The 25,294-nt window shown below is 57.4% G+C and overlaps 1 protein-coding gene across 1 annotated transcript; it reads right to left on the bottom strand.

The window, feature by feature from the left end:
* Positions 1 to 1,813: 1,813 nt before the first annotated feature.
* On the bottom strand, positions 1,814 to 12,174 carry LOC122203575 (transmembrane protein 132D-like). Its single transcript, XM_042910529.1, has 4 exons — positions 11,975 to 12,174; positions 9,560 to 9,836; positions 7,196 to 7,387; positions 1,814 to 4,492 (listed from the first exon to the last, which is right to left on the bottom strand). Exons 1-4 carry the CDS (start codon positions 12,136 to 12,138, stop codon positions 3,311 to 3,313), a joined length of 1,815 nt encoding a protein of 604 aa, XP_042766463.1. The 5' UTR covers positions 12,139 to 12,174; the 3' UTR covers positions 1,814 to 3,310.
* Between the last annotated feature and the right edge of the window lie 13,120 nt (positions 12,175 to 25,294).

Below are 25,294 nucleotides of genomic sequence, written 5' to 3'. Positions count from 1 at the left end.
AAAGGACAGAGCAATTTTCCCCGCTGCAGCCCAGAGGGAGCCGGGATATACGCTCGCCTGCCACGGCTCTCACTTACCACCATCCGTCAGCAGGCTTTTAGCAGGGAATTGCACGTGTGATTTATTTGAAAATCCTTTCGGGTCCTGAAGGAGAGATACTTAGTACACGGTGCACTTTGTCACCATGTGTCAACATTGTCTCGGTGCACAGACCACATTACACCGTGTAAGAGTGTAATTGGATTGTGCTGGGCCCCTTCAATCTGCATTTTCATTTACCAGAAGCCGCAGCGTTTGGAGAGCCGTCCGCCTTGACGCCAGCCCCGCGGAGGGGGTCAGAGTGTGGAAAGACAAAGGACAGCCATAAAGCCGCTGAATGCAAACTTTATATTTACAGTCAGTAAGTTTATAAACATATATTACATCCTTACGACCTACAATACATTCTGCAGGGAGGTGGGTCTGGGAGCGGGCAGCGGCTGCTGTATTAAACGACATCACGCGGGTAAAAATGGAAAGAAATACAAGGAGGCCACAGAGAGCAAAGCCCCGTCATTGAGCAAAAGGGTGACAATTTAATTGTCCAACCAGACAAGGTGAGTAGACTTGGGGACAGGAGCAGGTGGCTTATGGCTGCTGGAATCCCAGTCTTAGAGCAAATGGGGAGCACCTCAGTTGCGGGGGGCTGCTAAGGTGGGAAGGGTGAGCTGGCAGAAACGACACCCATGATCTAAGGAGAATTCAGTTATATGCACTGGAGAAGGGGTGGGAGAAAGACAGAGGGGAGGAGGAAGGGGGGAGGAGGTAAAGGAGGCGGGAGGAGGAGGACAAAGGGGAGAGGAGGGGAGGAGGAAGAAGAGGAGGGGGATGGAAGGATGGGGAGAAGGGGAGGAGGGGGAAGAGGGGAGGAGGACAGTGGAGGAGGGGAGGAGGGAGAGGAAGAAAAGGAGGAGAGAGGAGGAAGTGGAGGGAGGAGAAGTGGGAGGAGAGAGAAGAGGAGGAGGGGTGAGGAGGGAGAGAAGGGGAGAAGGGGAGGATGAGTGAGGAGGGGGAAGGAGGGGAGGAGGAGGGAAAGGAGGGAGGAGGGAAGGGGGAGAAGGGAAGGAGGGAGAGGAGAAGGGGAAGAGGAGAAGAGGGAGAGAAGGGGAGGAGGGGTGAGGACGAGGAGGGAGAGGAGGAGGAGGGAGAGGAGGAAGAAGGGAAGGGGAGAAGGGAAGGAGGGAGAGGAGAAGGGAGAGAAGGGGAGGAGGAGGAGAGGGAGAGAAGGGGAGGAAGGGTGAGGAGGGGGAGGGAGGGGAGGAGGAGGGAGAGGAGGAAGAAGGGAAGGGGGAGAAGGGAAGGAGTGAGAGGAGAAGGGAGAGGAGGGGAGGAGGAGGAGAGGGAGAGAAGGGGAGAAGGGGGTGAGGAGGGGGAGGGAGGGGAGGAGGAGGGAGAGGAGGAAGAAGGGAAGGGGAGAAGGGGAGGGAGAGGAGAAGAGGAGGAGGAGGAGAGGGAGAGAAGGGAAGGAGGGGTGAGGAGGGGGAGGGAGGGGAGGAGGAGGGAGAGGAGGGAGAAGGGAAGGGGGAGAAGGGAAGGAGGGAGAGGAGAAGGGGAGGAGGAGGAGACAGGAAGGGGGAGGTGTGAGGAGGGGGACGGAGGGGAAGAGGAGGGAGAAGGGAAGGAGGGAGAGGAGAAGGGAGAGAAGGGGAGGAGGAGGGAGAGAAGGGAGGAGGGAAGGGGGAGAAGGGGAGGAGGGGTGAGGAGGGGGAGGGAGAGGAGGAGGAGGGGTGAGGAGGGAAGGAGGAGGGGGGAGAGAGGGAGGGAGAGACACAGAGCAAGCAGAGAAACAGGGTCAGAGAGACACAGAGACAGACAGGAAGTGGAGAGGAGAAGGAAGGCAGAGGGACGGAAAGTGACAGGGAAGACACCCAAGAGACCTGGCCTCTGTGCCCCAGGCCGCTGGCCCTCTCCCGCCCCTTCCAGCGTGGCGGGAGCTGGAGCTGGGCCGGAAGCCGCTCATCCCCCCCACCCCCCACCCCCGTTCTTAGGCTTCCCACGGAGGGGAGGGGGGCATTCCGAGTCCTTCGGATTCAAGCCACAGCAAACCTCTCAGGGCTGAGCAGGGTCTCCGTCTGCACCCCACGCGCGGACGCCTTGGTCCCCCCACGTGTCCAAGCCCGCGCAGGGGTGTGGACGGGCTTCCTGCCCCGGCTCTCCCCGGCCCCACACCCCGCAGGGACGCCGGCACGTGTCTCTGTGGCCGCGGACAGGAGGCTTGGTGTGGCCGTCGTGGGGCTGTCCGCGAACAGCTCTCCCGTCTTTCCGGAGGAACAGGGGAGCCAGGGTCCCTTGGGGTTGAGTTCACCGCGAGAACCACTTGCCCGCAGAGACCTGCCTCTTCAAGAAGGACACGTGACGTTCGCCTGGCGGGGCCACTGCAGACGGTCCCCTGGAGCCGACACACCGGCCGTGGGGGAAGAAGGACGCCGTGAACGCTGGAAAGGCCCCCACTGCCCACGAGTGACCAACGGCTTTCAGAAAGGTGGCCGGGTGGGGGGGTGAGTACAGATTCTGACACAGTGAACTCGTCCCCAAAAAGCCTGGTTCTTGGAACCGGCCTGACATTCTACGCCCTGTATCCCGAGCTTACGAAGGGAGCAACGCCCGGACCGCTCCGAGGGGTCTGTTGGTTTCTTCTCCGCATCCAGTTACAGAGACATTTGTGGCCCCTCTGCCCACGTGCTCCCTTTCAGTCCCCGTCAGCAGCGCCCCGGTCTGTCGTTGGGCCGGGCTGGGCTTTGGGAGACAATCCGTCGCGGTGACCGCCTCCCAGGAGCTGCCTCGCCCTGGCCCCTGCCCCCGACCCGGCGCCCGGCCAGCTGTGCGTCCGGACCCCAGCGACACGCCGCCCCCCAGCGAGGCACACGCTTCCGCGGAGTCTTGGTCGCCTTCCACGGTCTGCACGACCGCACACGGGAGCCACGCGGCTTCGCAATCTCCCAAGTGCTGTGATTAAAGACAGAAAGAGGGCCCTGGGCAGAGGGGGGCTGCTTATTCCCAGAACCTTTCGGAAGCTCAGTGATTCAGAACTCGGTTTTTCCTGCAAGTTTTAAAAATCCTGCCAGGCACGGTGAGCCTCTCGGCACTGACCAAGACACCGTATGGTGGGACGTGTGCACGGGTCCCGATGTGGGGCCACCCCCAGGCGAGCCGGGGGCATTTTCCAGGGCTCTGCGGACAGGGACGACCTCATCGTGTCCGGTCGCTACGCTCCGTCCCCAAATTAAAGGCTGGGAGTTGAGTGCGAAGCAATGTGTGCGAGTGTCCCGGCTTACACGTCCTCACGTAACCTTCCCGCGTAGCGGTGTGGCTGTCTGCTTTCCCCAGGGTCCAGATCCCGGCAGACCCAGTCCGTGTCCTCACCACTGGTCGGGACGGAGTTCACGGTGGGGCATCCTTCATCCGAGGGGATGGTGGTGAAGGTGGTAAATTTTACCCTTTTCCTTTTTGAGGTCGGGGACGTTGGGGGCTCACTCTTCTGATCCTTCCCGTCAGCAATGGTGGGTCCCGAACACTTGAACAGCTGCCCGTTGATGCTCTTCTGGGAGTTTGTGCTCAGGAGATACTTACTCTCCTCGAAATACATGTCCCTGTCAATGGCGGTGATCTGCTCATCTTGGGAGGAGGCGAAGTTAATGTGGTTCTCCAGCAGTTCTGACCGGTGGCTCAACCCAACCCAGTCATGGGAGTGACTCATACCTTCTTGGTCTTTGAAGGGAACCTGTTTGTGCCTGTACTTCAACGCAAAGGCCACACAATTTATTAGGAAGACCAAAATGGCCAGGCAGAAGACACCCAACAGGGCATACATGCCGATCTCCAAGTCGCTCAGCCCTTTGGATGCCTGTGTGAGGCCGTTCTCGTCCACTTCCCCATTGCTGCTGGGCGGGCCCCCCTGGGTCGGGAAGCTGGTGAAGTCAATGGGGACAGTCTGCAGATGGCGGCCGTCGTCTAGGAGGCTTTCTTGGTTCTTCTTTCTCTGGAAGGTTGACCTCTCTGTCGTGGACCCCCTTCCTTCCATGAGGCCCATGGAGGAACTCCCGTAGTACGGTCCCCCCTGACCCCCCCACTCTTGCAAGGGTTTTTTGGGTCTTCTGTCACTGACATTATTTTCTAGGTGAACTCCTGCCCCCGTGTGTCTGCTGTCACTGGTGTTGGGGTTAGCATCACTTTGGCCAAATTTAACTCTGACGTTGGCCGTTCCCACAGCCAGCACACTCTTCCGCTTGGACTTCTGGCACGATTCGCTAATAACCATTTCGACCTTGATCAGAGGACCCTGTCCCTCCGTTTCAGCGGCGATGATCGGCCACTTGACTTTGGGGTCTTGGTGGATGGAGACCACTTTCTCGTCCAGGGACGTGGTCATCAAGGAGAAGTCCTTCCCATCGTAGATATCCAAGGGGGTGATGGAGCCATCGCTGAACTGGACCCAGCAACTGATGGCTGCCTCCTGTCGAATAAAATAAACCAATCAACATGGCCCCAAAGGTCACCGAACACCAAGTCTTTGTAAAGTAGACATTCTGTGGCCAGGATAATACGACCAGAACAAAGGAAAACCTTTTAAGCAGCGCAGAAATAAGAGACAAGACGCACGGGAGGTCACGGAAGAAAACCAACTCTTAGGAAGACGCAAAACCGACAGCAAACAACCACCAGACTGAAATGACAATGAACCCGGGCTCGTAATAAACACTCCAGAATAAGATCCTCTTTTTCCCTCTGGGGTGTGGAAAAAAAGACGGGGTTTTGAGGCAGGGCGAGATCTACGTCTGCGCAAACATAAATTGCAGGTCAAAGGATATTACTGGCTAGTGGGATCATTTGCAAGTGTTACACGTTTACGCGGAAAATATTTATTGGATTACTTTTTAAGTTGCTTTAATACCGAGTCTCTGCTCATTACTCACAACACAGATGAAAGCCCCTGATATGGACAGGGGCACACAGAGGAGTGTGGGCTTTGGTCCCGCCTCACCTGGGTCTACAGGACTAGGTTTGTACGCGCTTCCGGACCCAGCGTGGACTTGGGACACCAGGAGTCAAACCAGCCAGGGAGATAAAGCCAGCGCCATCTGGCTTTTCTTTCTCTGCCAGCCACTCCCCCCTCAACCAGCTGGGGAGATGGGGAGGCCGAAGGGCATCCAAGGCCAAGGTCTGCACCCATCTCAGTCTCTTGCCTTTTTACTTTGTTGCTTTAGACCAACTTTCCTTGGGACTAGGTGGACCAGGCAGACGAAATCACCTCCGATTTAATGGGAGTGGAGACGTCACCGTGCTTGACAGCGAACTGGTGGGCCCGTTGCCACCTGCCTCCCCCAGATGTCGGAGAACCTGCCCCACCCCAAGCCCGGAAGGATTACTAGCCTGGACAGGCACGTGATCCTGTACACCCAGCCCGGGCCGACTGGACCAGGGATGAGACGCACATCTCAACAGCTCTGAGCCAACGGGCATCTCTCTCTATCTGTCAAACTTGAAATAAGACAGACGGGACTGACGCCTTAGCTGTGGGAGGATGCGTGGGGGGCTCACAAAAATCTGGGGGATGAAGCCCCCCTCGCAGCAACCGCAATGGAGCAGGGCTAAGCAAGTGTTTGGGGACAGCACTTATCTCCAGGAAAAGAAAAAGAGACAGACCAAAAGGAGGTGTGGCCACCGAGAGACTGCAGACACTCTTCCTCCTCTGAGCTCCTACAGCCGGGGTCCGTGAGAGCCCCCAATCCTGGTAATAAACCCCTTGTTTTCTTAAGCTCGCCTGAGTGGATTTCACCTGCTCGCAAGCCAAGGGCCCCTGAGCGTGACAGAGCCAGTTTTGCACGGGGGCTGTTCAGTCTCTGGAAGCAGGAAGGAAGGCTCCTCCAACGTGGCTCGCGGCTTCAGCTCCTTGGGCTCAGCCACTAGACTCTACTACCGGTCGGCATCGGCTTAGCCCAGCCGCTAGGTGCAAAACGCTACCGACACGGTGCAGGAGCGCCCGGACGGGACTCTGATTCGCCAGGTTCTTCCGATCTGCCACGAAATCAGAGCAGGAAGTTCAAGTGCCCCTGGGCTTCTTGCAACTGAAATGTCAGAGCCAGGTGCAGGCAGGGACTAAGGGCCATCCAAGCCACGCACGGAGCAAACCTCAGGGTCCCCTGTTGAGCTCTGCCTGTTGGGAACGTTAGCTCTTTGGCCTAATTCTAACTCTATCTTACCGCTTCCTTAACGCCTGGCTGGTGGTCCACCTGATTTTATCTCCCCTGAAGACGGAAAGCAGCCTCGGGGTATCTCTCCTTTGTGACCTGCACCTTGCTTCCTGCCTGGCATCCCGCCCTGAGAAAAACGTTGGTCTTTGGCGACCATTCACATCTGCTACTGGAATCACGCCCTTCCCAGGGTTTTATAACCCAGACCGCTGCACGCACGGGCCACAGCGAAGGGGCCGAGTGACGCCTGCCGAGGAACACCCGGTGAGCGGTACAGGCGGGGGGGACGCGAAGGCTCCGTGTGTCCTGGGACAAGCCTGGCTCGGCTCGGAGCACGGGCACAGCCTCGGCGGTTCCGCGGGTGCGGGTGCCGGGGGAGGGGGCTCCCGTCCAGTAGGGAAGCTGCCAGGAACACCCCTGCGTGGGCTGGCGGCCTCCCCGCAGCCCCGCGGGAGGACAGTCCTGCTTCACGAGGCACGGGGCGAATCAACGGCCGGAGACCACGGCTTTGTTGCTCCACAACAAACGGGGCACCTCTGTGTTCCCCCTAAAAAAGAATGCTTGCCCCCCTCTAACGAGGGAGGAGCACATCCAACCTTTGCAGATGGCCTATCTGCAGCACCCTTCGTTTGGAAACCGTGCCATCAACACGCAAACACATACACCGCACGATACACATCGCACACGTACACACACAGCGCCCCGTTGGAGCACGTGGGTTGCGAATACGGCTGACATCCCCACGAGGTCCTTCTGCCCTGAGCTGAACTACAAACCCGGTGAAGGGAACCTCTATAGCCCCAGACCTGCCGCCCCGTCTTCCTTGCGGGGACTCAGCAGCAGGCCGCGGGCACCTCCCAGAGGCACTGCTACCCCACTGCTGGCCGAGGGGCAGCCACGCCTGATGGGCGACCCGCCTGCCGCGTGCCCCCACCTGCTGTGTGGCCCCAGCCCCGTCTCCACACCTGTCTGGGCCTCTGAAGCAGGTCCTGAGCCACTGCAGTGGCAAAGACGGCTCTGTTGCTCCCTGGGCTGAGCTGCAGGGAGAGTGACAGCCCGGTCACCAGCTGGACCCCGAGGTCTGTGATGGTCACCTTCTCATCCAGCACGGAGATGGTCTTTTCCGCCAAGATGGCGTCCGACAGAGGTGACAGGATCTGAAAGGCAGAACCAACACAGAAGGAAAAGCTTTCTGTGGTCGCAGGAATTCCTGCACTGGCATCAATGATGCGCGTAGAGACAGACAGATGAGCCAGAATGACAGAAACGGGTCTTTCCCTGGGATGCCTTCTTCCAAAAGATGTAGCTCTCTTGTGAAAACACGATGCACTTTTAAGCGTTTATTTATTTGAGAGAGAGAGAGAGAGACAGAGAACACAGATCTGAAGCAGCTCCAGGCTCCGGGCCGTCAGCACAGAGCCCGACGCGGGGCTCGAACTCGCACACCGTGAGATCTTGACTGGAGCCGAAGTCGGACGCTCAGCCGACTGAGCCCCCCAGGCGCCCCTCCCAGCTCCCTTTAACCTGCTCTCCTGACACGTTTCTCAGTGCCTGTTGTTACTGATATTTATGAAGACATGTGTCACCGTGGCAGCTCTTCCCAGGACCCCCACATGCCGCCTTCTGTCTCTGGGTCTGGTTAGGACAATTTGAATGGCAGTCAGCATGACATAAGAGTCCCCAGGACAAAGTGGACAAGCGAACTTGTAACTCAGGAGCACTCGGTGGGAGTAGGTAAGAGGGTCTCAGCAGCAGCTGTCCCACCAGGAAAGACTCTCCAGGTTTAACATGTGGGAAGCTGGCCCGTTTCCCCCTCCGTAACGCCTGATTCGCGAGCACAATGCTGTTCCCCTTGTGCCCACGCTACCATTTAGGGGGAGTGATTAATGCCCCGTGTGTGTATCCGGTTTCCAGGCATTAATTTAGCCTGTTGTAGACAGATTCCAGGAATTTAGATCTTTGGTTTAGATCTTTCAATTAAACGCCAACCGTGGAGGTTTCGAGCTCTTGTCTATGGGGCAGATATATTTTGTCTCACATAAATAAAACTTTAAAATGGAATTAATGGCCACCCTTAAGACAATCAGAGGATTTACTACAAAAATATTTCTCGCTTTTCTGGAAAGGCTGCAACATCTGGCCGTACGAGACTCGAGTTTTCGTCGGCAGCTTTAGGATATGAGCAGCAGCCCGGCCCTCACCACTGTCCGCACCGACCCCTACGGGGTTCCCAGCACTTGGGGGCCTGAGTCAGTAGCTGTCTTTCAGCTCACGCCCGGCCTGCTTTGCTCACAGTTACTTTCTCAGGTCTTAGAGGTCACTGGAGCATGTGACCCCTGGGTCACCTCAAACCCATTTATTTTCTTCCTTGAGTAAAATGATCTCTTTTAAATACCAGCCGATTTTCCAGAACGGACATGCTTTAAATCTTGCACAATCCAATACTTCCCTGACAAGGCCTCCTTGTACACAGCTGTGTCAGAAACCCCACTGAATGGCTAAGAGCGGGATCGGGGGCAGCCGCGGAGGAACCATGCTTGTTCTCAGACCAGAGGTAGACAACTAACCCCAAGGGGCCGCCTGGAACAGCGTCCTGGAGAGTGTTTGTTTCAAAACTCCATGTTGCAGGAGTACCTGGGGTGCTCAGTCAGTTGAGCATCTGACCCTTGATTTCAGCTCAGGTGGTGATCTCAAGGTTCGCGGGATCGAGCCCCGCATCGGGCTCTGTGCTGACAGCCTGAAGCCTGCTTGGGATTCTCTCTCTCCCTCTCTCTCTGCCTCTTCCCTCTCTCTGCCAACCCCCTTGTTGTGCCCTGGTCCTCTCCCATTCATTCCCAGCTACGGGTGCCCCCGACACCGTGGGGGCGACATAACTTTGTTCCTCTCCTCAGCACATTTCTGACACGCCCCACTTTTCGTCCAGCCTGGGGTGGGACCTCACACGGCAGGGCATCACGGCGGATGGAGAGCTGTTCCACGCGATGATGGGCAGCGAGAAGCCGCTGGCCATGCCCACGGTTCCCACGAGGCTAGCTCGGGCCAAGAGCCTTCTCCCCAGGATGGTAACACCCGCCATGGTGTAGACAGACAGCGTATTCGGCTTTCAAACAAAACCCGACCAGAGGAGCTGTCCAGGGTCTGCCAAATAAATGCAGGCAACACGCGAGGAATCTCGAGATGCCGGTCACGTCATTGCACTGCTTGTATTATTTGGGGGACGATTTCTTTCACTCTAGAAATAGGTGTTGTCCTGAGCCACGACCGACCGTTCTCGTCTGGCCAGAGAAGAGGCAGGGATACAGAGGGCCCCTGCCTGGCGCGCTGCTCACCTGAATGGTGGTCATGCCGAGCTCCTGGCCAATCAGGACTTGGCCCCCTTGCAGCCTGGCGATGCGGGGTTCTTCCACCTGCGTGAAGTCATTCACCAGCTCCGTGATGTCCACCTGCCAGTCTGAGCCCAGCAGGTGGACCAGGTGCCCCCCGCGGTCCGCCGCCTCGGCCACAAACTGCGTCAAGACCCGCACCATGGCGTGCTGGTATTGGAGAGTGCACCCACGGCCCCCTCTCCTCTCGTCCTCCTCCTCTTCCTCGCTGTCCCGGGCCGGCCTGTCAAAGGGTCAGTTCAGGTTAACAGGTCCTGATCTGGGCCGACGGCAGGGGCTGCAAGGGGCAGTGGGCAGCGAGCCCAGCCCGGTGGGTACACAGGTGACACTCAAGTGTATGAGTCCTGACAGTCAGAAGGGGCTGTGATGTGGTCAGCAGAGCTCCTAAGGTCCCCGGGGAGCCCCACCTCCAGGAACGTGCTTGGTGGACCCCCCCCCCCTTTGAGTGTGAGCTGGAACCGGGAACCTTCCTCCAGTGCAAGACCACAGCCAATGGTAGGGGAAGTCGCTTCCAAGATTAGGGTCTGAAAGACTGTGACACGTATCCTTTCCTCGGTTCCTCTCTCGCTTGCTCTCCTGAAGCAAGCTACGGGGTCGTGAGCCACCCTACGGAGCTGGCCACATGCCAGGACAACGAGTGAGGAGCCAGGGCCCTCCGTTCCACGGCCCGGGCCGGCCGGCAGCCACGTACGTGGGCTTAGATGCAGAGCCTTCCCCACACGAGCTCCAGCTGACCAGACAGCCTGTGGGAGACCCAGCTCAGCCATGCCTGGACAGCCGATCCGGAGAAAGGGTGAGATCATACGTGTTTCCTTTCGGCCACTAAGTTTGGGGATACGTCATTAAGTTGTGCAGTGATGGGTAACTCCTATGACAGGGCTGGGGACGGTGGGAATGGCCCTAAAACCAGCACCGCAAGGAGGTCAGTGTTGAGCTCAAGGCAAGGTCACATGGCAGTAAGTGTAGAAAGGGCCGCCATGGTTCTGCTCGGGGACAGATGTTAGCTGCTTCCCTCGTGTCTGATGCCTTCTACCCAGCCCATTCTTTCTGGCATGTCGTGGTCTCTATCTGAGCGACAGCCCCATTCTGTTGTCAGAGCTGAGCAGGACAGCCGTGACACTCTGCATCTTGATGTGCCGAGATCAGACTCGGCCCGTCCTCGGGGGAGTCCTGGCACCCACCTGCCCTCGCAGGCTCAGTAACCCCTCCTAAGGCCGCCCTGCCACCTCCACATCAGAGACCCCGGTCACCAAGGAGAGGATCACTGCCGAACCCATCTTCCAACCACGTGTGGGACCCACGGCCTGCAAGCTTCCCCGTCACCCAGCACAAAGACTAACAGGGATGGAGCTCCAAGGGCAGGGATGTAAACAGAGGTCATCCCTCAGACCAGTGCCAGTCTCCTCCCCCGCTGAGCACACAGACACCAGGAGAGCTTCCTCCTCCTCTAATTCCGCGCATGCTCATTTTTGACTTTCTGTAGGTCGCCGGCATGCGAGTCCTCAGGCACGGGTTTCTCCGAGGTGACAAAGTCCCTGAACAAAGAGCCTGACCTCTTGCAACTCTCTTGGCATCTGGTGCCCGGTGCAGACAGAGGGGACCTGTCACTGGGGCGCCTGGGGGGCTCAGCTGGTTACGTATCTGACTCTTGATTTGAGCTCAGGTCATCATCTCACGGTTGTGGGATCGAGCCGCGTGTCGGGCTCTGTGCTGAGTGTGGAGCCTGCTTGGGATTCTCTCTCCCTCTCTCTCTGCTCCTCCCCCCACCCCCAAAATAAATAAACTAAAGAAAAATGAAGACCTATCACCCTATCAGGCACCATCAGCACAAAGGGCCAGGCATGCAGGTCACAGGCTCTGACTTCATCTCCCTAGGACCAAGCAATCTGAGAGCTTCCGGGCTGGGGGCACGGAGAGGTTGCCCAGGTCCAGCCAGAATGCATTCCCAGGCCCCCTCCTTCTGGTATCAGCCCATTGGTTCAGGCAGGGTTGACCTCTTCCTCCAGGGGACTGTGGACGAGGCCTCACCGGGCAGTGTATTCCGTGTCCTCGCCACGGTGACTGGATCAGGGACAGGCACACAGCCCAAGGGAGGATAGCCTAACCCCAGGACTTCTGCTGGAGCCACTGGGGAGGAGAAGGACGCACCTTCTGTGGATGGAGTGCAAGTCTGGAGCCTCACGTAAAACGAATACGGGGCCAACACGTAGCAAACCAGGCTGAGAGGTAGGGAGAGATTCCACCCGTAAGGGATCCCCGGATCCACTCAGGCCTGAAATTAGCTACCCTGCAAATTTCCATTTTTAGCCGAGGCCTGTTTGGCGTGGGTCTCTAATATGGAGTCCTGATTAACACGCCCACCGTTTGTTGGAGACGATGGGCACCCTCCAGCCCTTGATCTGGTTGAGCTCAGTGTCTGAGACCTCGATCTGCAGCGGGAGCCGGGGCACCCACACCGTCATCTCCAGAGGGCTGCTCAGGTGCTGGTAGGTGAAGTTCACCACCACGTTCACCTTGCCTTTCATTTCTTTCCCGTTGACAAAGACGTAGTCACAGCGGTCAGACACCTGCGAAGAGGAGAGAGGGGGTGGGAGGGACGTGAGTTCTCACGGTATCTCATCGCCAAAGGAACAGCGGAGAAGGCGGAGGAGGCGGGGGGAGGTGCCCTCACTCTCTGAGGAATAAGCCATACTGGTTCGTACACAGGTGCCAACACAGGTCCCCTGCTGCCTCTGTCCCGCTGCACCTCTTCTGGCAGGTGGCCATTGGGTGTCGGGAGCCGTGCCCTCAGTTACCCGGGTGCCGCGTGCTGCCCACCCTCCTCTTGGCCTGCTGACCCCCCGCTCTGCCTGGTGAGAGGACCCGCTGTGCACACAGCCACCACCCCGAGCACCTCCTGGGGTCAGGCGGAGGCTAGGTTTCGCTGACACTACCCTGCTAGAAACTACACGCAGCTGGAAAGGCACAGCCTGGACACCCCCTCCCCACCCCGTCCGCCCTGCTGCCTCCTCCTCCAAGTGCAGCATCCCTGCCCGAAGGGCCCGAGGAAAGCAAAGCAGAAACTATCAGGTTGTTCGAACATCATAAAAGGCATTTCCAGGGAAGGCCCCGCTCATCTCCGCGGTGAGGCGGCGGCGATACAAAGGCACCGAGGGGCGCTGAGAGGTTCCGCGGCCGCTGATGATCAACGGCTCTGAAGGGAAACGCGGACTCAGGCCCGTTTACATGAGTCAGATCAGGTTGTCATCCTAAATATCTGCCATTAGCAAAAGTACTTAAATCTGATCCAAAGGCCGAACGGAGCAGCTCGGCGGCTTTGTCACCATCGTGGCCCGGCCACGGCTCTCCTTGCCCCCAGCCCGTAATCTCAGGCTTTTCCTCTTTCAAGGGTTCCAGAAAACTGGGCTGAATTGTCACAGATGAGCTGACTGGGGGAGGCGGAGGGAGGGAGGGGGACTGAGACAGAGAGGAGAGGTAGGGGAAGAGGGAGGGGGGAGAGAGGGAGGAAGGGAGAGAGAGAAGGAGATGGGGGGAAGGTCGGGTTTGTAAGACTTGTTTTCGGGGAAACTGGCCATTTCGTGAATGTAACTTCCCGGCCCTCCTGCCGGACGAGGTCTGGGGGGGGAGACGGGAGAGCATCTCAGGCAGGGCCGCCACCAAGAGCCTCCTGTGGAAGGTGGGAGCAGGTGCCGGGGTAGATTGTGAACTTAGGGCTAGGTCTTAGTGTTCTGTTTTGTTGTGAAATTCAGTGCTTATTCCTCAAAGTACTAAGAAAAGGGGGCTGTGTATAGGTGCATGTGTGCACATGTACTTGTGTGCCCACACGTGTGTACAGACATGTGTGTATAGTGTGCATGTGCATAAATGTGCATGTGTGAGCATACATGTTGTGTGTCCGTGTGAGTATGCGTACCCGTGTGGGCATGCATGTATAATGTGCGTGTATAGGGGCCTGTGTGCGCATGTACTTGTGTGGGCACACATGGGTGCATGCATGAGAATACATGTGTATGTGCACATGTGTATAGGTGCACGCGTGTGCATGTACTTGTGTGCACATGTGCGTGTGTATACATGTGTGCATATGTACTTGTGTGCCCACATGTGTGTACATACATGTGTGCGTGTATGTGTGTATAATGTGCATGTGCATGCATGTGCGTGCATACACATGCATGTGTGAGCATACATGTGTGTGTATGTGTACCCGTGTGGGCATGCATGTATAATGTGCATGTATAGATGCATGTGTGTACACACGTGTGCACGTGTGAGAACACATGTGTATGTGCACGTGTGCATAGGTGCATGTGTGTGCATGTACTTGTGTGCACATGTGCGTGTGTATACACGTGTGCATGTGTGCACATGTACTTGTGTGCCCACACGTGTGTACATACATGTGTGCATATATGTGTGTATAATGTGCATGTGCATGTGTGTGTGGGTGCATGTGCGTGCATACACGTGCATGTGTGAGCAGACATGTGTGTGTATGCGTACCCGTGTGGGCATGCATGTATAATGTACATGTATAGATGCATGTGTGTACACACATGTGTGCATGTGTGAGAACACGTGTATGTGCATGTGTGCATAGCTGCATGCATGTGCATGTACTTGTGTGCACATGTGCGTGTGTATACGTGTGTGTATGTGTGCACATGTACTTGTGTGCCCACACGTGTGTACATACATGTGTGCATATATGTGTGTATAATGTGCATGTGCATGCATGTGTGCGTGTGGGTGCATGTGCGTGCATACACGTGCATGTGTGAGCATACGTGTGTGTGTCCGTGTGTGGATGTGTACCCGTGTGGGAATGCATGTATAATGTGTGTGTGCAGGTACAGGTGTGTGCATATATGTGCACGGGTGCGTGCAAGCATAAAGTGTTTATGGCAAGTAATAAAAACACAAAACATGTCTCACTGGAGGGTCTGTGCTCTCCGCCCCACCGTTCTCTGGTTTTCCGCGCACGGCCAGAGTCGGCACGGAGGCAGTGAGCGGACAGCTTACCGCCGGCGTCTGGCCCTCCTTCAGGCACGTAGTGGGGCTGCCCTCCTAGTTCACGAGTGGGACAGGGAGGGGACTGGGTTGACAATGAGCTGTGAGCAGCACTTGATTCCCCACGAGGGGCTGTCTAGGGCTCCCTGCCCGTGCCGAGGGTGCTGGAGGTGGTGACTCCAGCCGGGGCGCCCCCAAGCGCCTGCGACAGCCCCCGACAAAGCTGCAGGGACAGGCGGCCTGGGTGGCAAAGCACAGCTCTCCTGTGTGGAGTCCCTGATCCCCTGGGTTCCGTTACGCACCAGGTTAACGGGTTTAGTGAGCTGGGCAGGGCGAGGAAGACACACGAAGGTGGACGAGATCATGAGCAGGTATCTGGGAAGATCCTAATTCTTGAGAACACAAACTGAGCCACGAGTGCAATTGGGGCCTGCAGTGGGGGCCAGAGGTCTTGGTTATAAACACGAAATCTTTCCTTTATGCCCAACTTAGGGGACCCCCTCCCCCACCTCATGCTAATGGATTTCTAGTGATGGAAACCGTGCGAAGGAAGTAAACTAAAGATCAGGGAGGAGTGACCCACGGCCTTGCAGGCTTCACCCTGGGGGAGAGTTTGGGAGGGTGGGGGGATCATGCAGCGTATAACGGGATCTCACAGGGGAAGGGGCTGGTGGTAAGTGAAAGGGGTTTCCAGGGGCGTCTGGGGGGCTCAGTCGGGCAAGCATCCGACTCTTGATCTCGGCTCGGGTCATGATCTCATGGTTCGTGAGCTCGAGGCCTGCATCGGGCTCTGCGCTGACAGTGTGGAGCCTGCTTGGGATTCTCTCTCTCCCTCTCTCTCTGCCCTTCCCATGCTCCCACTCTCTTTCTCTCAAAAGAAATAAATAAACTTAAAAACACATATATTGGGTTTCTGGAGCCTATGTGCTGGGGACTTAGGGGGTATGACACCTGCCGGGGGTACTGATGCTCATAATCTCATGGCTTGGGGACTATGGTACCACCGGGCCTTACTTATTGCCATTCTCGCACGGGGAGGGGGCCTCCAGCCTGGGGTGTCAGGGATACTTTGGGGAGTGCCCGTGAGTGAGCTTGGGCTGCAAGTCCGGGGGTTTCCCCCTTGCTGGCTCTCCCCGTCCCTGGTGGCCCTAAGTGCCATCCAGCCCGTCCAGAGTAAGCAGAAAAGGGGGTGTAAAAACACCCTAGAGAGAGGGAGGGAGAGGGAGACAGAGGACAGGGAGGGGGATCCACATGGCAGACGTAATTCAGTTTAGGATTCTGAGATGAGATTATCCCGGATTTGGGGTAGGCTGCAAATGCGATCGGTGTCCTTATAAGGAGAAACAGAGGAGGATTTGGCACAGAGACCAGGAGGCCATGTGTGGCTGAGGCCGACGCAGCAGGGACTGGCCACGTGTGCCTGGGCGCTGGCTGCCCAGAGCCCCAGGAGCACTCAGGAGCAGATCCTGCCTTGGAGGGGACATGATTCAGGCTTCTGGCCTCCAGAGTCGTGAGGACAGCACGCCTGTCGTAAGACAGCCAGCTTGTGGTCATTGGTCAGAGCGTCCACGGGAAACTAACCCGCACCTGTGCACGCTTCCCCGGCTCTGACCTTCCCCGCCCCCCAAACAGGCCTTACTTCTGGGGCTTTTCTCACTGAGCCTCCCGCACGAGGCGCTGGCCCACCCTCGTCTCCAGGGAGCCTGACCCGCGGCTGGGCCGACCCTGACTTGGGAAGACACCGGGCTCATCCCTCCAGGGCCCGCCTGGTCCCAGAGCAACGTGCCTCTCCGGTCCTTGGGCCCCTCTTCTCTCCCTCTCCCTGGCCGTCGCCAGATGAACGGTCCAGGTGGGCGGACAAGACCTGCCCGTTGCCTCTGAGCCACCCCTGCACGGTGCTGAAGGTTTGAGGGGACCCTCCTTCAGAGTCGGCTTCCAGCCGGGCCACCGCGAGGACATAGTCAACTCCAACTGCCCCTATGCACAGTCCATCACCTCTGTGAATTTAACGCCATTCCTCTTTGCTGTTTGAATGCTGTATGAATTCAATCTTATTTAAATATCACCAACATTCATGGTAAAATTTATGTCCTTCTTGATATTTTTTCTCTTCCCTTTTTGCCCCCCAAGAGCTAGAGAGAAGGATGTTAAAATTCTGTCCATCCCCACCCCAGATTTGGCAACAAATAAACAGCCTACAGGGATATTTTGCATCCAATTCTCAAGTTACGTGTTACCTTTTTTCAGATTAGTCTTTACCCTGCACGAAAATGATACCATTGATCATCGTGGTAACAAGAAAAGCCCCTAATGTTTACTGAGCGTTTGCTACACGCAAGGCGCCCGTGTGGAGTATCTAATCCCTCATTCCACGTAATCTGCAAAACAAGTCTATTGGGTAGGTGCTATTACCCCATGTTCCAGGTGAGAAACTGAGGCACAGGGTTCCGCAGCCACGAGGGACGTGTTACACTGGGCTAACTGATCAGAAGAGAACTTTACCCAGTTTACGCTGCTGGAAGGCAGCCCACCTCACTCGCGTCTGTTGATGCAAAGCCGACAGGCTTCTGCCAAGGGACAAGCAAGTTTCCAACGAACACACGGAGGAGGAGAGGCGCTCGGTGTGCAGAGGGAGCGGGCCCTGTTAGGGGCTCACCCGCGGTCCCCCCAAGTCCTCTGTGAAGCCCTGCCTCCCAGGATGCCAGACTGCGACCGTATTTGCAGACGGGACCTTGGAAGAGGGGATGATGTTAAAACACAGACTTTGGGGGAGACAGGAAGGCACACAAGGAACCCAGAGGTGCTCAGACCAAGTGCGGACACGGCGAGAAGGTGGCCATCTGCAAGGACAGCGGCGGCAGGAGTAACCAGCCCTGTGGGAACCCTGACCTTGTACTTCCAGCCCCAGCACTGTAGGAAAAGCGTGCTGGGATGTGCATCCAGGCCGTCCCGGCCCCCTTCTCCCCGGTGCCACGCGGTGTGACCGTGGAGCTGTCTGGGGAGGGGACCCCGAGACAGAAGGTGTACCAGGCAGTGGTATCTGTGGAGGAAGCGAGAAGGGGCACAAGAAGGGCGGGGGCTCTCAGGTCAGATGCAGACCGGCTGCACCGAGGGGGCGGGCCAAGGCCGGCTGCCCAGGAGGGGAGCACCGTGCGGGAGAAAGCGGCCAGGCCCTCGTGTCCCCGTCTTCGTGGTCAGCACGGCCCCGCTCGGAACTGAGGGACCCGCGGAGCTAAGCGCCAGAGGACGTCGGCAGAGCAGAGACCCCTTTCCGGGGCTGCATCCGAGTGGCCCGTATTTGTGACACCGAAGTCGGAAATTCTAGCATCTTTGGAATCCTCCATGCGCGACAGCCTATTCTCCCCTCTGAAGCCCTGACTTCAAGTTCCCGGGAAGCTCTGTTATTTTAATTTTTTTTAATGTTTTTATTTATTTTTGAGACGAGAGAGAGACAGAGCATGAACGGGGGAGGGGCAGAGAGAGAGGGAGACACAGAATCCGAAAGAGGCTCCAGGCTCCGAGCCATCAGCCCAGAGCCTGACGCGGGGCTCGAACCCACGAACCGTGAGATCATGAGCTGAGCCCAAGTCGGACGCTCAACCCACTGAGCCATCCAGGCGCCCCAGCTCTGTTCTTTTAAAACCCAAACGAAACACGCTTACACGAGCCCACGCGCCCACCTGCTGTGTTTCCCGGGTCAGAAGGAATAACGCGCTCGGCAAACGCTGCCTTGTCTTTGTTCTGAAAGCCGCCGGCGCGTGGCCCCTGCCGCGGGATCACGGTCGTCTCCTGTCCTGCCCCACACGGCGGGCCGGCAGGAGCCACGCACACTGAGACCCTCCCACATCCCCTTCTGGCTCAGCTGCAGAAACAGCTCCCTGTTAACCACACGCAGACGCACAGACGTGGAGGGAAAACCGGTATCTTCGGGAAGGGCATCCTTAGCTGAAGGGACTGACTCCTCTCCTGCCGGCAGCTGTTGAATTGCGTTCCCCTGGTGCGAAGCCTTCCCTCAAGTAACTCCTCACGGTCCTCGGAAACAGGAAGCCACTCGGGGACGCTACAGCGTGTGGGTCTCTTTCTTCCGTCTCTCTCGCGTCACACGATGCTCCTGACACGGAAGGAGGAGCTAAAGTGAGGACCAAGCTGACGTCCGCTTCCTCCGGGGCCCGAGCGTCGTTTTCTCTTCGCGCTCCCTGGAGCTCGTGCAGGCCAAGGCCAAGGCCTTGGGAGCACAGAGCCTGTGTCCCCTGCCACATGCAGAGCAGCGGCTCTGGAGCCCCGCAGAGTGGGTTCTGCTCCGTGGAAACACGGGAGACGCGTCTGTGGGTGCGTGCTACATCAAACGCGGAGGCAGGCAGTCACGGTCCGGGAGCCCCGGCCGCCCCGCCAGCCTCTGGGGCGCGACCCCGCAGAGCACAGGTCTGATGTGCCCTCTGCGCCCACGGCTCTAGACCGGACATCTCATCCTTGGCCCCGGCTCCTGCTGGGTCCCCGGGGGGCGCTTGGTGACCGCGACGCCCGCACTCCTGCCGTCCGGGTCCCCGCGCCGCGAAGGGAGGACAGGGACGGACGGACGGGAGGACCGTCATGGGCTCTCGGCGTGCAGGCAGGCGAAGACCAACGAGTGGGCACTGTCCTCACGGGGACGCGGGGGGGCGGCCAGGCAGCCCTCCTGCTTTGTGGCAGGGAAAGGAAGACGAAGACGCTTCTGGGAGCTGCACAGACAACACGTTCCTCTTCCCCACGGCGAGAACACGCTTTCTATTAATGGCTCTCCTCTCCTCATCAATCCCCATCCGACCTCCTGTCCGTGGGGCTGTGAGCAGCATTCGGCAACCGCAAAGCGGTCCATTTCCACACAGGTCATGACTGCCCTCTTCTGTGCTGGTAGTGCCACCGATCGCGGGGAGTGGCCCGGGCAGCTCCTGTGCCAGGATGTCCTGCTGGTGGAGGGTGCCCAAGGCCCGAGCCAGCTCACTGCTGCCCTGCCAGCTGTCCTTCAGAAAGAAGGAGTGGGCATCCTTCCTCCAGGCTGAGGCATCCGAGCACATGGCACCCCTCTACCGGAGTCCTGCAGTGCACAACCTGTCCCACCACACACGGCGGCTCTGGAAGACGGCTCCTGACTTCGTAGCACTGGAAAACGACCTTAAATCATGACATCACTGGCCCTGTTGCCAAATGCCTCATGGCCTCTTCCTGCTCAATTCCTTTCCTGGCGATGAGCCTTCCCTCCCAAGCTCAGTGTGCTGGGCGTCCCCTCCACCATCGTTCTGGTGGCTGCAAAGCACGGGGTGTTCCGGGACTTCTGTCTGAGACTTTCCCAGTCAGTGTTTACTGGCAGGTGGCACCGCCTGCTCTCGCTCTTGAGGCCATCTGTGCACCTGCCCCAGCCTCCCTCCTTCCACCGAGGCACCTTCTGCAAGTGACTGAACAGGAGGGTCCCCTCGTCGTCCAGATGCCTGCGACGCTTTCCCCACTCGGAGGGGCAGAAACCCCACTAACACCCCATAGACGGCAGCCGGACAGGGAGGGGCAGAGCAGGAGCGCGGACCTGGCCACAGCGTACCCACCAGGTGTCCCTCCCAGAGACGCAGGACCGAATGACGGTCACTCCACACACCGGGAGCAGGTCCCAGCACGTAGGAGGGAGGACGGCACACTTAGGTGAAATCACGGAAACATTGCTCAGCACCCACAAAATCTACAAGCTGCTGGCAGTGCCCTTCTGTGTTTGCCCATCGGGGAGACGGTTATTTCTAAAGTCCCAAGTCTGGCCGAAATCCACACGGCTGCAGGAGGTACCCGTCCCCCGGCTGTCTCTCCCAAGCAAACCCCATCAGCTCTCTGAGGGCCGTATTCCTGCGCCCAGGCCCCAGCCTCGACCCCGTGGCACCGAGGAAGCTCACCGCGAGCTACTTTTCCCGGATTCTGGGAGGTCGGCCTGAGCCAAGCTGTGTCTCCTATTTCCCGGCCTGGTTTCCGGGCGGCACTTCAGGGTTCGGGGAGAGGGCTCAGATCCAACACCTTTGGACGGCCTGCTCGACTCAGCCGTGGCCCCGCGGGGAGAAGGGAGGCCACAGGACTCAGATGCATTGTCCCGGGAGGCCACGGCCCCACTCAGGGGCCGGGGAGGCTGAGCCACCGGGGTCGCCCAAACTCTTCTGTCCCCTCTGCCGCCCGGGGAGCCCTCTCTGGCCATCACCTCTGCTCACTCTCTAACGCGGCGTTTCCCAAACTCCCACAGTGGTCCGCCTCCCCACGGAACAACTGTCAGAGTCAGACATCGCCTCTGGTTTTAATATTTCGATCAAAATGTTTGACCTGCTTTTCCAGCACATTGTTGTGACACACTTTAAGCATAGGGGAAAATCCGTATCGTATAACGAACACCCATACACCCGCCGCCTAGCTTCTGCAGTGGACATTTTCTGTGTTTGCTTCAGCAACAGATCTCTCCGCGTTTCAAGCCTCCGTCCCTCTGCTTTTAGGATTCCCTCCAAAGGAAGCTGCAAACATCAGTATCTTTAATGCTAAATGCTCCAACTTGGGGCACTTCCTGCCTCTCTGATTCATCCCTTGCAGGTGCTCCCCTCACAGGATCGCCTGTGTGCCCAGATCTGCCCGCTCCCAAAGATGCACACGGCCCCTGAACGTGCCCCACGTGCTGGGATCTGAGAGCTCGGCGGAGGCAGGGAAACGGCACGCTCCGTCACCACTTCTACCCTCCCCCCTCCACCACTGAGAAAACTCACCAGTGGTGCGTCCATCCTCTGGCAATAAAGCCCTTTGGTCCCTATTGACCCCAGAGTGGACTGAGCCATCCTGAAGTCTTTGTTTTCTTTTCAATTTTGCATTATCTACTTTTTCTCTTCAGTCACAGAATATAACATATATGCAACAGAACATTAAACACGTACGGCTGCACGAAAATTATAAAGCAAGCACAGACCAGCAAGCCGTGCCGTGATAACACCCTCCCTCTCTGTCTTATCAGAGGTGCCTAAGTCAGCAGAGGTGCTGGCAGGGAAGGGGCGGGAGGGCCGTGCTGGGCCTGCTTCCCCTGTCAGCACAGACCGCCCAGCCCGACCCGGCCCGTGACTCTCCTTGTGAATCACCTAGGTGCTTGCTGACCACACAGCTCTGCGGGCCACACACACCACATGGGTGCAGGAAGGAGCCAGGAGTGCTCTTCACTGACGTGGAGGGAGCATCAGGGCGGATCCCTAAGCGAAAACGGTCAGGCAAAAGCACCCGGCGTCCATGGCAAAGGCCAAACACGCCCTCAGCGCTGACATTCTTCTTGGCTCTTGGTTGTCACTGCCTCTGTGTCTCAATGCCCCCTGCATCCTTAGGACCCTGGCACCTCCCCACTGCAGAGCAAGGAAGGGGTGTAGGTGCCCTGGAAGGAGGCCGTGAGGACCCGGACAACAGAGAAGCCCACGGAATAGGGAAGGTCAGAGTATATATGTATAAACGTCCTCCAAAGGGACATAGAAAAAGGCAACGGAACCCATAGAAGCAGGGGAGGAAGAGGCAGGGTTGCGACCCGTCCTCGGGGAGCACGTGGGCAGCAGACAGTCGCTTGCTACCATGACAGGTCACTCCCGGGGCGGGAGCCAGGTGGGGACACTAAGACCCGCCACACAGGACACGTGGACGCATGGACCGCCAACCTGCGGCCCAGCTCCGTGGTGGCCTGGCTTCTCCCCCTGCTGATTCTGCTTCCCCCTTTCCCCGCACAGCGGCTGGCCCCCCTCAGAGGCGGTGGCCCCTGATTCCAGCCCAGCACCTGCTCCTGGAGAGCCCGCCTGGTCCACTTAGCCCGGCTGCTGTACCCAATCGCCAAGACGGGGAGACTGTCAGCAGCAAGTGTTCATGTCTCACATTTGCGGAGGCTGGACGTCCAGGGTCAAGGTGCCAGCAGGTCCGAGGTCTGACGGATCCCGCATCCTGGCTCGTAGACGCGGTCTCCTCGCCGCGCCTTCCAGTGCTGGAAGGGTGGCACAGCTCTTTGGAGTCTCCTTTATGAGGACATTGATCCCGTTCATGACCAGCTAACCCCCAAAGACCCTACCTCTCAATGCCATCACCTTGGGCATCAGGTTTCAACACATGAATTTGGAGGGGCTTGGGCGTTCGGTCTACAGCACCATCTATGGCAGGACCTTAGTGTGTCCCTTCCTCCAGGCAGCCCTCGCTTTGCACTGTGCTAGTGAAACAGGTAAGATTGGGGGGCGGGGGTTGCTCAACACATGGTCACAGACCAACGACACGGTCCTGAAGCAGGAAATCCCGCTAACGGAACGCTACACAAATGAGAACCGCCCACCTACCATTATTCTTTTAACCCAGGTGAATATAGCACCAAGTAAGAAGAAACTACAAAACTGCAGATCTCCAGGACCGTCTGCAGACCTTCTACAGGGGGCTGAATCGTGTTCCCCAAATGCTTGTCTACCTGGACCTCAGAATGTGACCTTATTTGGAAATAGGGTCTTTCCAGACATAGTTAAGATTCGGTCATACTGGGGTCAGGTGTACTCTGGGTCCGGTGAGCAAATCCTTGTAAGAGCCAGACGAGGAGAGACACAGGCATCCAGGGCAGAAGCCATGAGACAATAAAGACAGAGGCTGGAGGGAGGCGGCCACTGGCCAGAAGCTGGAGGAGGGGAGGAAATGCCGTACCCCAGAGCCTCCGGAGTGGGCACAGCCCTGCGGGCTCCCTGGCTGTGGGATCCTGGCCTCCAGGACTGAGACAGAAGGGAAGTCTGTTGCAGAAAGCCACCAGCTTGCAGTCATTATTATGGAAGCCCTGGGAAACTAGCCTGTCCACTGAGTGGGACTCCTGAGCGAGGCCAGTGAATCTGCACCCTGACAGACAATTCTCATTTCTGATTCTCGTTCACCCTGTGAGCTGAGAGCCTGAGCCCAGAGAAGGGCCGACCCGAGGGGCTTCTTACAAAGGTGAGACCCACCCGTAGGTTCTGAAAGGCGTGGGTTTCCATTGCATCTTCCAAAGTGGATGAGCACTGATGGCGGAGTCCTCCCTCCCTGTCAGCCCCTCAACAGAAGCCCAGCTTTCCCAGCTGCTCTGGGCTGCAGGACTGTCCGATTAGTAGCATTCGATGTTGCGCGGTAACCCTCAATGGGGCAACGTGAATGCTCACACGGGCATTTCAAACACAACCGTGCAGCGTGGGTCGACTCAGCATTACCTACGCAACGTGCTCCCTCACCACCTGCAGAAGTGCTGTCACTGGTGGCCTCGGGACCTGGGCCAACAGTCCAGGGGCGCCACGATAGGACCCCTGCTCGGTGGGAGTGGTGGTGGCGGGGTGGCAATGTCATGAACGCAAATGTCTGCTACTCCTCTGCTTCCTCCCTCCCTCCCTCCTTCCTCCTTCCTCCCCTTATTATTTAAAAATTCATTTTATGGGGAACCTGGGTGGCTCATTCAGTTAAGCACCTGACCCTGGATTTTGGCTCAGGTCATGACCTCATGGCTCATGACTTGGAGCCCCATGTCAGGCTCTGTGCTGGCAGTGCAAAGACTGCTTAGGACTCTCTCTCCCTCTGTCTCTGCCCCTCCCCTGCTCTCTCTCAAAATAAGTGAACTTAAACAAAAAAGTGCATGGGGCATTCTTTTACAAAATGCAGACTTATCATATTACTACCGCATTATTCTTGGGACGCCATTTTAAAAACTCATCCATGGTTTTCCATTGCTTTGGGGTAACACAGGAGATTCTCACTGTGCCCCACAAGGTCTGACGTAGCCTGGCCCCTGCTGGGTTCCTGGGTCCCGTCCAGCACATGTCCTCCTCAGCATATCACAAGGTGAAAGAAACGCCAGTCTGAAAAGGAGCCATACCGTGTGACATTCTGGCAAAGGCACAACTATGGAGACAGTAAAAAGATTAGCAGAAAGACCAGCAGTCAGGAAGGAGGGAGGGATGAACAGCAAAGCACATGTTCTCTTTGGGGCCAAGGAGCCGTTCTGTATGGTGCTGAAATGGTGGCCACATGTCATTATGCATCAGTGAAGACTCCCCAAACTCACAGCCAAGAGGGAACCCTAAAGCAAACAATAAGCCGTCATCTCTAATAAAGCGTCAATATTCGTTCAAAAAATCCCCAACACGTACGTAGCGTTTACTACGTTGCACGCACTCTTCTAAGTGCTTTCCGTTTTTTATTGAATCTTTGTAACAAGCCAGTGAGGCAAGTATAATTGCCGTGACTGCTTTACGAGAGAGGCACAGAGCCAGAGACGAGGGCCCGGGTCTGAACTGGCGGGAGCCCACGCGGGGCACTGTCTCGCCGTCTCTAACTCAGTCAACCCCAGCGAGCCCCTGTGACAATCTGATCTCGACTCGACTGCAATGAAGAGAAATACTGACATCAATGAACACGTCTCCTTTTAATGATTTTTTAAAATTCATAAAGCTTTGTCGTGTGTTATGAATGTTTCATGCCGGCTTTTCAAGTCGGAATACCGCAGTGGAGATTTTCTTTCCAACTGCTAATTTTTTTGGCATTACAATGGAAAGTGGATACTGGCTCATGGTCTAAAAGTTAAACAGAACAGAAAATTGAAAGAAGCACACACCTGCGAGTCATGTGTCCCGCCCACACCCACCAGGTTCCCTGTCCTTCACCCTGAAA

The sequence above is a fragment of the Panthera leo genome, chromosome D3 (assembly GCF_018350215.1).
Source record: "Panthera leo isolate Ple1 chromosome D3, P.leo_Ple1_pat1.1, whole genome shotgun sequence".
Classification (NCBI taxonomy): domain Eukaryota; kingdom Metazoa; phylum Chordata; class Mammalia; order Carnivora; family Felidae; genus Panthera; species Panthera leo.
This window is presented reverse-complemented; position numbering and strand designations above follow the sequence as displayed.